The 14236-nt window shown below is 35.3% G+C and overlaps 1 protein-coding gene across 1 annotated transcript; it reads right to left on the bottom strand.

The window, feature by feature from the left end:
* Positions 1–136: 136 nt before the first annotated feature.
* Positions 137–13274, bottom strand: LOC112054895 (aspartate aminotransferase, mitochondrial). The gene is made up of 9 exons (XM_024094836.2): positions 13059–13274; positions 11601–11757; positions 10725–10868; positions 8214–8420; positions 5694–5789; positions 5086–5236; positions 4364–4538; positions 3328–3478; positions 137–2334 (listed from the first exon to the last, which is right to left on the bottom strand). Exons 1-9 carry the CDS (start codon positions 13148–13150, stop codon positions 2212–2214), a joined length of 1296 nt encoding a protein of 431 aa, XP_023950604.1. The 5' UTR covers positions 13151–13274; the 3' UTR covers positions 137–2211.
* Between the last annotated feature and the right edge of the window lie 962 nt (positions 13275–14236).

Here is a 14236-nt window from a genome sequence, read left to right on the forward strand (position 1 = left end):
ATCTTAGACCATTATTATTATTATTGTTTTAAGGGGGTATCATGCCTTTTTAGGGTAGAACTTGCACTAAAGCAATTATACAACATTAAGGATGTTCAAGGTATTTAAGGGAGACAGTATAAAAACGAGTATCAAAAACAGTATAATATTTGTATTTAAATACATACACAATATCAAAACAGCAAATAAATTTTGTTCCTCAATAAAAATATGGTAACACACGTACGGGATTTTTATGCGCATAAACACATAAATGTAGGCAAGCTCTTTAAATAAAGATACTAAGAACCGAATAGATAATCGAACCCATTACCTCTCGACTACCATTACTATTGAGTCATAGAGCAAACTTTTTTTTTATTCTCTACAAGTTAGCCCTTGACTACGATCTCACCTGATGGAAGTGATGATGCAATCTAAGATGAAAGCGAACTTGTGAAAATCTACACATCGTATCGGAACGCTAAATCGCTTGGCGGTACGTCTTTGCCGGTAGGGTAGGAACTAGCCACGGCCGAAGCCTCCCACCAACCAAAAATTACATTACACAGTGTATTGTGTTAGGTGCCAGGTAAAATAGTTTATATTAATGAAATATACTCAGAGACACAATTATCCGCACAGTTCAATATACTCGCGTATTAAAGTGAGCGGATAATTGTGCCTCTGAGTATATTTTGCAATAGCAAAGCGCACTAGATTATCTAACATTCAAAATATCTTTATTTAAATTAAATTAAATTTTAAATAAATTTAACATTACCCGATATTGATATTTTTGTATAAACATTTTTAATAGAATAATTACAATATGGATGAAACAATACTTGCCTATATAATTTCCCGTAACATATTGTGTTACAAAATGTTTTTTTTTTTTCAAATAAATAACTACTAATAGTGAGCACTAGAAAACACAGCAGCCAATTAGACATTTAGACTTATATTAATTACATAACTAACATACAAGATTATCATCTCAAAATAAACGCATAAAATAAATGTTTAAAAAAAATTTAAAGTTAACACATTATAGAGAATAAATGTAGACAAATTAAATTATAGACAACCGCGTGGGTTATTATCGTGTTTCCTGTATATAAAATAAGATATAAATAATGGTTGTTTTACAAAAATCTTAAATGCAGAATTTTCGAATAAAAAAATAGTATTCTTTATTCAGTTAAATATGCAAATAAATACAAATTTATTAGATTTTTGTGTAATAAAATATGTTGTATCATTTGTGTAGACATTATTACTTTATTTTATTTATTTAAACATACGTTTGACGTTTCACTTAAACTCAAACAGTTCTCTTATTATATACTCAGAGGCATAATTATCCGCCCACTTTAATGACGCGAGTGTATTAAAGTGGGCGGATTTTGTGCCTTTGTGTATAGATATTAGATATGGAACCATAATCTCTTAGGAGTGGTCCGGTTTCGAATCTATATTTTGTTTTGGTATTATCTATCATTAACAACCTCATCACTTTAAGAACCTGCCAACCCGCATTGGAACGGCGTGGCGGGTCTAAGCTACATATCTCCTCCTATAAATCCTATAAAACAGACTATTAATGATGATGACTAATTGAAAAGGTCCGAAACGCACTCTTAGCGGCATCACTGTAGTACTATATATTATTAAGGCAGTATATATTTAATTTTATAATTATTAATCACAGATTAAAGAATAATAAACAGATAGAGCGCACGGAACGCGACAGTGATGCAGCCATAACAAATACAAATTCATAAACTAATAAATTCTCGAGTCAGCACGACGGCGTCAGCAATCTTCAATATTATTCAAGAAAAATGGCAAATAAAAGCATAATTGACAGCATTTCATTGAGTCTCATAGTAAACAACGAAAGTTATTTATACAAATAATACCTAAATATACATATACAATGTCGAGTTGTGTATTTAGCAACTTTAAAAACTGTTTAAACATAAATAATAATTTTACGTATAATGGAATTTTTTCCGGCAAACAAAATTGTTCATGTGTGCTCTCAGTGGAGTAGCGTAGTAGTAAATTCGGCTCACTTTTTGCGGTGATTTTGTAGGCACGTAACATGTCTTTAGTATAAAATGTCGTTGAGTTTCACCGGCTTCACTGCGCGACTTATAAATACTCTTTTTGTATCATTCTCTATTCTGTGTTATTAATACAATATTTATAAAATTGATATGTTGTCTAAGACGTGACTTTGTGAATGGCCTCCGCGACATAATCGACATTCTTGGAAGAGATGCCGGCTACGGAAATCCGTCCGTCCTTCGTCAGGTAAATGTGGAACTCCTTTGTAAGACGCTCAACCTGTAAAAGAATTTTTCGATAAACAACGTGGTACACACAAAGATTTTAAAGATTTTTAAAACTGGCTATAGTTTGTAACACACCCGATGTTCCGCGCGGGCCAGGGGCGTGTAGCGATGAATGAAAAACCCACGACTGATGCACGTCACTTCCCCGCACGCACGATTTCACATCCGCGCTGTCTTTCCCCCTGTCGCCCGCATATCATGGGAGTGTTATCAACGAACTTGCCAGACTATAATTGTCCTTATTTCATTGAGTCGCATAGTAAACGAAAATTATTTAAATAAATCATATCTAAACATTGTATACAATATCGAGTTGTGAGTTCATTTTTTAAGTAAAACTTTTTTACACACGCCTTGACTCAGTGAGCAAGTGTATTTGAAATGAAATACACATAATAGCGCCATCTGTAGTAACGCTGGTAAACTACAATAAACACAAGTAAGCCTAGCGCTAAATCCGTTATCTTTTAACGGCATAATTGGAAACTAACTAGTAGGAGCTTGTGAATTAAAGCAAGACGGACACGAGAGATGGCGCTTCTCACCGCTACCAACTTTTTAGTTTCTATTTCATGCATTATTTTTTAGAAAGAAGTTTTACTTCATACGCGTGTTCTGAAGCACACTCCTTTTTTATATGTATGTATATAAGTATAAATGTAGGTTTGTGTTATTATATATTTAATGTTTTCTGTATTTTGTTTACATCATAATTATGTACAATTGTACAAAGTATGTATTTTATGATATGGAAATAGTTAATTTGTAATGTTTTGTATTATATATTTTTTTTTAGTATATTTATTATTTATGGTGTGTTTATTGTATTTCAATTTTCCGTCTCTCAGGATATTTAGATCATTTACGTTTAATTTGCCTGGAAGAGATCACTATTTGTGATAAGGTCGCCTTTTTCCTGTAAAATTTATGTTCTTTTGTGCTATAAAGGTATTATAAATAAATAAATAAAATGAATTCGAATGACCTGGTCGGGTTTGAGGCCAGTGAAGCAGAACATGCCGATCTGGTCGGTGATGTGCTGCCACGGCTGCTTGTTGCCCGCGCCCTCGATGCCGGCGCGCAGCTGCTTGCGCATGCTGATGATGCGGTCCGCCATCAGCTTCACGTCGGACAACCTGACGACAACACACGATTCAATTAAACTTTTGGATCAGTAGGTCAAGTGCGAGTTTTTACCTATACTCGGACTTTTAATTCGATGCAGTAAATTGACAGTTCAAATGTTGCAGATTATTCCTGTATTAAAAATAGTGATGGGACTAAATTTAATGTATAATTGTATAAGTTTAAATTTTTGAGCATTACACTCTGTTCCTATGAAAAATTAAGTTAAGATTATTAAGGAGGATTAGAAATAAAACCAATAATAATAATTAATAACTATTTACAACAAAAACAAATGTAACAACTAAATAAAGCTTAACAACAGACTCAACAATATAATAACTATTAGAGAGGAATCGAAACATTCGTGCGCTCAGACTGAACAAAACAAAATGGCGTTTATTGCAAAAATCTACCTCTTCACTTTTTTTTTTAATTAAAAATAATCGAGATAAGTAGGTTTTCTCTTGTCTTGTCTTTGTTGTAATTAAATAGTAGAATATTTTACTTATAGAATTATATCTTTATTTTTTACTCTAGTAAAAAAGTTTATTTTTAGTTAATGAAGCCATCACTACTAATTTAAATATGGTATCATATTATTTTTGATAGTGACGTTAGCTTATGTCACTTTACTGCATCGAATTAAAAGTCTGACTGTATTTGATCGCGTAAAAGTAAACTTTGATTTTATATGGAATTGAAACAGCGCTATCCACTCACGGTTTGTTGTGTTTTCTCTTATCGTAACTAGATCGTGTCAAATCCATATCTAATAAGTACAAAATCTCACAGACAGTGCAGTCGGTGTTAATCACTGAGGATCATGATCTTCACTTGCGACATCACCTTCGCCGGTGACTCCGCGTCGCCGCACTGTCAGTGTCGACACTCACCACTGCTGCTTGAGCTGCGCGTCGGTGAGGATCTCGGTGACGAGGCGCGCGCCGTACAGCGGCGGGTTGGAGTACATGGTGCGGATCATGATCTTCACTTGCGACATCACCTTCGCCGCTGACTCCGCGTCGCCGCACAGCAGTGTCAGAGCGCCCGCGCGTTCGCCATACAGACCTACAACAAAAGTCAAACTCAAAGTCAAAATAGTACCCAATAAAAAGTTATGTGTATATACAAATACATATACTAGACTTTTTTTGTAAATTTTAATTAACCTGAATTTTTTTCATACCCATATTCTTAGTGTAGATGTGCCAAGATTAGCTGGTGGTCATCGGCGAAGGCATCGGTTGTCCGTGCCGTTCCTGTGAAGCGAAGCTGTGAACTGACCCACGACATGACACCCACGCCTATCCTCACCTCTGACAACCCCCACATTCTCCTTTTTTTGGCGTAGCTGTGCCAGGATTAGCCGGTGTCCGTCAACGTCGAACGCATCGTTGTCTGTTTTATTGTCACGAAACTGTAAACTGACCCCATGACACCCACGCCCCTCCGCGCCTTTGACAACTCTTACATACCCATGATCTTGGCGTAGCTGTGCCAGGATTAGCTGGTGGCCGTCAACTTTGAACGCATAATTTTCCTTGTTGGTAAAGCTGTGAACTGACACCATGACACTGACATATTTATACTCTTGCCTCTGATAACCCTTACATACCCATATTCTTGGCGAAGCTCTGCGCCAGGATGAACTGGTGGCCGTCGTTGACGAATTGTCGCACAGCGAACGCGTCGTTGTCCACGCTGCCCGTCGCAAAGCCCTGGTACGCCATATCTATAAATGGCAGCAACTTCTTTTCTTTGATTACCTGCAATGTTTGACATGAACTTTAATTTATTAGCATGCATTATTGACAACCGATAGGCGTTGGGAAACCAAGGTGTTAGAAAGGCGACCCCGCACCGGAAAACGTAGTGTTGGTCGACCGTCCACCAGGAAAATTGACGACATTAAACGCAAGGTGCTCATGGTTGCAGGTGGAGGCTCAGGAGTTCAGGACCTTTTTGGAAGTCCCTACAAAAGGCCTTTTATGTCCAACAGTCGAAGCAGCAAATGTCTATCAGCTGACATAATGATGATGATGATTGGTAACATCACATTGACGATCATTGGAGATAGCTTCTGTTTTTTTTTAATGAAACTAACTCAAATACTGATTTGTTGTTTTTCTATGAAACTGACTCAAATACTAATTTGCTTTGCAAGTAGGGCTTAATTTAAAAGAGTGTAAGTATAAATACCACACAAAATAGTTCTTTAAATACCTGCGAGAGCTGTTTCCATTCTTCAGGCCTAGGGTCAACACCAGTTGGGTTGTGGGCGCACGCGTGCAGTAGAATTATAGAACCCTCTGGAATTTTCTGAAAATAAAAAAAATAAAATTGGTTAATAAATAAAGGAGTAAACAAACATATGGAGGTAACAAATATAAAAATTACGCCTCAAGCTGAAAATCTCCCATTTTTATTTATTGATTAAAAATGAAAATTTGTATTGGTTTAACTGTGCGGTTAGCGGTGTAAGAATAGGGTCGCTCCACATCTTCCCGTGGATGTCGTAAAAGGGGACTAAGGGAAAACGTCTCAATTGGGTAACAATATAACACATTAAACGGTAATAGTGTTACCCACATTCCGACAAAGGGCCTACTGACAATGAGGTGCCTTGAACCGAAAGGTGGCGGTTAACAAAACCAACCTAACTGAGAATTCCCAAGGAGAGTTGACGTGAGGCAGGCGGCCGGTCATACAATCACTAGCCAAAACCAAAGATTGACATGTTTTTCCGACCCCACTTAAGTGGGATAAGGGAAAGGAGATGATGATGATGATTGGTTTGAAAGACAGTTCTCGTTTTCATCAGACAAAGAAATCCATTTTATAATTGTTTGTTGTGTCGTATGTTTTCGTCTGAAATAATATCACACGTCATAAAAAATATCTTGCACGATAACAATTACGCACAAATAAGATAAATATTAAATACCTATTGTGAGTGTTTTTGACAGATTCTTCACAACAATACCATTATTACACCATACGTAATGACGATCTTTACTGATCTGATGAAATCCATTATAAAACAAAATACTCCATGTTATAAATTCAATTTACTTCAAACCGATTTTCATGATGCTTTCACCAACAGATAGAGGATTCGTAAGAAAGGTTTTAGGTAGTTATATCGAGATAGTTATATCGTGGTACGTTTCTTAGAATTAAGATAATTATCTTAATTCTCTGCGTGTGTGAAGTCTGCCAATCCGCATTGGGGCCGCGTGGTGGACTATTGGCCTTACCCCTCTCATTCTAAGAGAAGACTCGAGCTCAGCAGTGAGCCGAATATGGGTTGATGACGACGACGACGTTACTTAGGCCGGCTTTAACGAATGAGAAATCTCCGAGCAGAAGAAATGAAGTTTCGAACCTTTATTTTTACGAGTCCCTTGTCCTTTCCGCCACTGGGTCGTAAATTATTGTTACTTCGATAAGCAAACTAATGTGGCTAATCTTTCCAAGCTTATATCACGCTTTTGTATCGTGACCGCGACCTATCATATTGTAAGAGATTACATTAGTATATTACGTATTACATCACAAATAATAATACTTTTATCATCAGCGCATTTGCATGGCAAAGATGCACTGCCTACCCTACTGTTAGAACTCAACGCGAACTTGTGTTGGTGAAGGAATTTTCCATTTTGTGTATGTAAAATGCCTACCCTATAGCTTGGCAAATTCGTTCATAACACTCCCGATGGACCGCGCGGGCAGGGAGGGGGGTAGCGATGCCCCGCGCGCACGACGTCATACCCACGCAGTCTTTTTTTTGCCTCTGCCCCGCGCGCACGACCTCACACCCACCCAGTCCTTTCCCCGTCGCCCGCATATCATGGGAGTGTCATCAACGAACTTGCCTAGCTATAGTTAAAACCCTCATGTGCACCACTGATTATCATTATCTAGATTAAAGTGTGAATTTCGTCACACGAGGTGTAAATAGTTATGGTTATCGCTCGCAAAGAAATGTACATACGAGTACATTCGTATGGATGAATATGAAGAATGCATATTATCTAAAGTGTAAATTGAATGCTATTATACTACGTTTGTTGAAATACTTATCATTTAGGTCATATAATAACATAAGAAGCTGTACTTTTTATAAAGCAGATTTTATTAGCACCAGCTGTTAGTAATCCTATTAATATTATGAACGCGAAAGTTTGTATGGATATTTGTTTGGATGTTTGTTACTCTTTAACACCGCAACTACAGAACCGATTTGGCTGAAATTTGGAAAATTTAAAAAAAATATTTTTGTTTTAGATAATCTATTAAAGAGAACCGTAGCTAACCGTAGATAGCTCAGCGGATATAACCTTTGCCTTCGATTGATAAATTCGATTCGATGAAGTTCGCATCCGGAAATTCTCGGACTTTTCAGTTATGTGCATTTTAAATTAAATATCACGTCTCTCAAACGTTGAAGAAAAAACATCGTGAGGAAACCTGCATACCTGAGATATTTCTTAATTGTCTACGTGTGTGAAGACTATTAACCTAACCGCTCTCATTCTGAGAGGAGACTTGTGCTCAATAGTGAGCCGAAAATGGGTTGAAAATGATGATGATGATGATGAATCTATTCATGGACTACAGGACATTTATGATGGGAGTGCGCTGGCCGGCAGCAGGTAGCTCTGCGAGGTACAATGTCGCGGGGCTCCATCTTCCACGCGAACGAAATCACGGGCGTCCGCTAGAGAATTTTATACTTACACAGATATCCTCAAGAGCACCTTTCAAATCGAAGCCGTTGGTCTTGGCGTCGAAGTAGCGGTACTTTTTGTGGGGTAGGTTGAGTGTGTTGCAGATTTGAGGGTGGTTACCCCACGTGGGAGTCGACAGCCAGATCTCCTTGTTTTTGGCGTAGTGCTTTGTAACGAATTCCAGGCCAAGTCGCAGGGCACCAGTGCCTGATAAAGTCTGCAAATACAATAGAGTTGATGACAGTTTTTTAAATTGTATATAAACTAGGAGTATACTAGTAAAGCAATTTTGTAAAGTAACAGGGTAGCTGCGATCATTACTTTCGGAGCTAGAGAGATTTGCGGCACTGCCGCGGATCCCTGAAAAACGCAAAATGGTACGATTTAATGACGTTGTAGGTCCATAATGATCGTTAGATTTGTATGGGCGGTCAAACAAAATTACTAATATCTTTGTTATTTGTGTGTTTATGTTTATAGTTCAAATATTGAAAATGTAACATTTAATGTAAGGAAGCCAAAACTGTATGAATTTTCATCTAATTACGATAAAAAAAATTAATAGATTTTGAAATTTTATAATCTTATTTATTTTGCATATATCCAGGCAATCTTTGCTTTTTATGTATAAATTAGTTAACATTGACCTTATTTACACGAATCATAAAAACAATATAGTCATCATCCCTATTAGCTAGCTTTATAATTAAATATCACAAAATGATTTAAGCATGATGAATTGAAAAAAACAGTGATTTTAAAAAGTATACCTATAATCTATACGAATATTATAAAGAGATGAAAATACCAAACCTATTCGAAAAATTCTTTCACTGTTGGGAAGTTACACTATCTCCAGTGCTATAGGCTATATTTTATCCCCGTATTCTTACGGGAACAGGAACAACATGGGTGAAACTACCCATCTTCTATCTAATATTATAAAAATAGTCACATGTTTTTTATTATTAATACTGATACATGTAACTACTTATTGATTGTTATTTGTGTAGATAACAAGCAAGATTGTCCTATCACTAGGCGACATCAAATACTAATAATAAGAAACAATGACATTGATACTTTTAGAAGGGTAACAATATCAGCGGAATTCATAGATGTTACAGGGGCACCCCCAGGGGACCATTCATCCGCTGAGTGTCGAATTCTCAAACGCATAGAGTTTAAATTCGACACTCAACGAGTGAACGATTCCCTGGGGGCGCCCCCACAACGTCTATGAATTTTACTGTATATCATAGTAACCTGCTACCCAAAATTTAGAATTTCACTTATCTGTGATGTGATGGGGTCACCTAACAATATTAAATCACTTAGCCAGACTACTTACTTACTAGATAGCCATGAATTAACTGCCTGACAATCATCTAGGATTATAATCTTGTCAGAGCTTCATGTACCAACAATAATTTTTAAATCTAAACTTCGTTTTATCCCTAGTTTAAATAATGTTATAGTAAACTTATATAGACAGTTAATTTAAACAATTTTAATTTTTTTAAGTTTGTTAAATATTAGGGCCATATTTATAAGCAAGTATAAAAAATTTAATACTCACTTTTCTTCAAAGTAAAGTGGACCTAATCACTGCCACTTAAAGTTCACTTAACTTAAGAAAATTGAGGTAAATTCAAATTTTTTTTATTTGTTTTTGTGATTTATCTGTAAAACAGTTTATTTTTCTCTAAAACAGTTAGTCTTTTATTTTAGAGAAGTATAAAAGGTATACAAAATCCATTCCATAGGACTACTATAGAAGATAATATTTAATACCACATAACAGGCACTTGTCAGTAGGCAAGCATTAGAGTTAGTTATAGCACACACACACACACCTTTTTTGATTGCATATTTTACATAGAGTTGCAACATATTCATATAGAGGTACTTAATAAAATTGTAGAAAATTTGTATCAGCCCAATTGCTTCATTCTTTGACAGTGCAGTGCAATAGGTACATAGGAGTTCCTGACAATAATTATGAGTATTTATCCAATTGAGAGACATTTCCGCTCACATGATGTTGATTTGATGTATGCACACTTTCTGCACATATCATGGTAAATCACAAACATGCTTGCTAATATTATATTGCATATTTGAGTATGTTTGTTTGTTATTCTTTAACCGCTTAAAAATTATCCTGAAATGGATATCCTAGGCCTAGGTATACAAAAAAAAATTATGTTGAAAATCTCAAACAATGCTGGCTGAGTAGACATCTCTTTGGTTGACATTTGTCTATTTCTCTTCACGAGACTATTCTTTTGATCGCATGTTAGGCCTACTGGTCACATATAGGCTTACTAGTTGCTACAGGTTCAAAGTCAAAATTCATTTATTTCAATTAGGCTTAGTTTAGAAGCAATTCAAATGTTAGGTAATAATATCATTAGATAATGATGGTGATAATAATCGGTCGAAAACTAACTAACTAAAATTGTGAGGGTTCCAAACATGCCTTATTTACATCATAAGATTATACATATACTATACATACCTGCACAGTACAATTGGATTTGTTTTTGATGACTGCACTATCCTCTCCAAATGCTAACTTTGCAACTGCATCAGTGTAAGCTGCTTCACCACCAATGGGAGCATATTCATGATTTAATCCTTTTTTAAAGAGTATTTCTTCTGCCTAAAAAAGAACCCACATTCAAATAGGTACATCTAAACTATTACTTTATAGAACAAAGATTTGAGTTATTGATTGTTTGTTTGTTCTGAAACTACTACTAGACTAAATTGAAAAATTCTTTCTCCAATGGCTATATTACTCTCTGATAATGTAGCTTTACATTATCAGAGAGTAATATAGGCTACATTTGCAATGGCAATTACACAGTTAAAACTGTGAGGCGTCTGCTAGTCTATATTAATATTAAAAGAGGTAAAGTTTGTTGTGTAAGGTAAAGTTTTAGGTGTATCTCTGGATCTACTGAACCAATTTCTAAAATTCTTTTACCTCTAGAAAGTCATGTTATTTGTGAGTGTCATAGGCTATGTTTTATCCTCGTATTCTCACGGGAACGGGAACTAGGTGAAACCGCGGGACATCTGATTGTTAGTAATAAATATAATTTGAACATGAGTAACTAATTATTACTTGGATTTTTTTGCACAGTATGTTTTATTTGCTCATTTGGCATTTTCTAAGTAAACTGTGAAAAGAAAAGTGAGATAGTAGTTGAATGTGAGCTTATCTATACTTATATTAAAAAGAAGTAAACTTTGTGAGGTTGTAGGAGTTAATTTCCAGACATACTGAACCAATTTTGTAAATTTTTCACCAATAGCATGCTACATCTTCACTGAGTAACAAAGGCTATAGATAATCACGGTTTGTCTGCTAATTTCATGTATAAAGTACCTTTTGAACTGAAGGCAATATAAAGGGTTTGCCCTGGTCATCTCTATATGCTCCTACACCAAGATTGACTTTCTTAGGGTCTGAATCTCTTTTGTATGCTTCAGTTATACCTAAAATGACATCTGGTGGTCCCATGGGCACATTACTCCAAAAAGTGCTAGAAACAAAAGAAAATATTGCATTTTGCTACAAAAAAAACATAAAATGAAAATAAACAATCGGCATATTATTCAGAAAGCTCAAATTCCTCTCAAAATTTACAAATAGTAAAATGAAGTGAAATATACAAATAATGCACTTTATTTATGAATGTATGTATGTAATTGTTATGAATAACAATCTTCCATTGCTCATAACAAATTGACAAGGTTGTACTAATATTTTCTCACTACAATAATGTATTTTTTTTTTTTTTTTTTTTTTCTTTTTTTTTTTTTTAAAAAAGAATATTTGCCATATCAATATGACCAATATTCCCATTCCCCTCCAACTAGTCGGGAAAGACTGTGCTAGTAGTGGGTACCACAATAGACCAATGGGCGGGGATCGAACCACCACCCCTCGGTGATGAGTCCGACCGCTCTTACTGTTGAGCTATTGAGGCTATATATATATGTGTTTACTTATAAATTGTCATACCTTTGTGTGCAATATTCACAGTGTAAATTACACACTGTTGACTTTATAGTAACAATATTCAGTGGTGTGCACAAGGCTTTTAACTAGGGTTGGCATTTGTTACATCTATACATAGAAAATAGAACAAAATTCAAAATTCCTCAAATCCATGTTTTTAATGAATCCCCAGGGTAGACATTTTTGCTAGACATGCCACTCACAATATTATAGTAACAAATATAATATGAACAATGCAATATTAACTTAGACTAACAATTATTATACTAGTGTCTACAAATTTTAGGCTGCATTTTTAGCTAAGCTATGGGGATAACCTCTAACTAGGTACAGAAGTTGTTCGTTAGTTAGTTTGTGCTTATTGGCAGATCTGAGCAGTGGACGATTATAAATATGCTAATGATAATGAGGATGGTGATAATGATGGATGATGACTTATTTTACTGTCAGTGTGTAAATGCTTATTAATTCAGCTGAACGTATTTTATACAAATATAGTATATAAAATGAAATTCAGTAATATTGTCTCTGTTGTCTCCAACTACCTACTTTACTAGTCATTACTATACACGGAGGATTTCATTAACTACTATCAATTAAGTTATTATTTCGCCAAGCCGCTAAATTATTGTCACATTGAATACTTAATTATTGAAAAATTAACAAGTATATTTTAGCGGCTCGGCGTTAAAAGAGCAGATTCAAAGTTAAATAAAAACTCATTTAGAAGTTCAAATTCGAATTGTAGGTTCTAGAAATTCCAGTAGCGCGTGCCAAAACAGCAATTATTACGTAAATAATCAGTATGTGCCGGTATATTACCTACTGGCTCTGGATACGAATCCCGTTGTAATTGCTTCAGCATAGTTGTGCTTCAAAGCCTGTGTTGTTAATTTCTTCATAGCCTGAGCCATTTTTACGTGACACAAACTTTATTATTTTATTTTAAACAAAATATACAAACTAAACTGAACAACTTGACTCCGCAATTTGACGGTTGACGTCAGACGTGTTGAGTTGACTACCGAGCCGGCTGCTGCCTGCTTGAAACACTAAAAAGTTGCCAAGAAAAGCCAACTATTTCCCTATTATCCCGGTAATATCGATTTTTGTAAGAAAAGTAGGGGATGGCTTCCTTATTTTTATATCAAAACTCGAGACTCTTTGGCAAGAGGGGACTTAGGATTCACTAAGCAAGCGCGGTTGATGAACATAAGAGAGGATACCAAGCATGTTGTTATGTATCTCCTCCAAGTATCAACCTTCAGTATTGGTTGCTACGTTTAAGGCAAACCAATAAAATCTATACTAATATTATAAAGAGGTAAAGTTTGTAAGTTTGTAAGTTTGTCACATTTTTTAAATGGGGTAATCTTCGGAACTACTGGTCCGATTTTAAAAATTCTTTCACCAGTAGAATGCTAAATTATCGGGGAGTGCTATAGGCTATATTTTATATTGGTATCATATATATTAGCCGAGTTATCACAGTTTTTATCATACAGGTCGGACTGAAAATCCTCTTAAACAGACTTATTCGCATGCGCTGCCTTAACTATTGTGTAAAATTGAAATTAATGTATGGAGACCTTATGTATCTTTAAAAGTTCTACAAAAAAGTCCGCGACACCATATATCTATCTTCTATATATTAGCAGTTATAGTACCTTTTGTGTTTTAAAAATTATTAATTTTATATACTTAGGTTTACGTCATTATTTATACAACTAAACTTTAATTCTTATTAAAATAAATTATTTAATAATCACAAGGATATTATGGAGATAAGATTTGCCCTTTACAGTATGTTAATTACTTAAGGAGTTTCGGAGATAATATAAAATTTCTAAAAGACGCAGAAATTCCGCTATATAACGCCCGGCGCTTTCATTTACGTAGTTCCCGTTCCCGTGTGAATATGGGGATCAAACATAGCCTATGACACTCGCAAATAACGTAGCTTTCTATTGGTAAAACAATTTTCCAAATCGGTCCAGTAG

Source organism: Bicyclus anynana, chromosome 3 (genome assembly GCF_947172395.1).
Source record: "Bicyclus anynana chromosome 3, ilBicAnyn1.1, whole genome shotgun sequence".
Lineage (NCBI taxonomy): Eukaryota > Metazoa > Arthropoda > Insecta > Lepidoptera > Nymphalidae > Bicyclus > Bicyclus anynana.

Bases quoted from the DNA above. Each gene is read 5' to 3' on its own strand.
- LOC112054895 (XM_024094836.2), bottom strand. From the start codon at position 13,150: ATGGCTCAGGCTATGAAGAAATTAACAACACAGGCTTTGAAGCACAAC. The intron at 10,869-11,600 runs GTACTTTATACA...GTTCTTTTTTAG, and splicing joins TATTGCCTTCAGTTCAAAAG to GCAGAAGAAATACTCTTTAA. The intron at 8,421-10,724 runs GTATGTATAGTA...TTGTATTTGCAG, and splicing joins AATCCAATTGTACTGTGCAG to ACTTTATCAGGCACTGGTGC.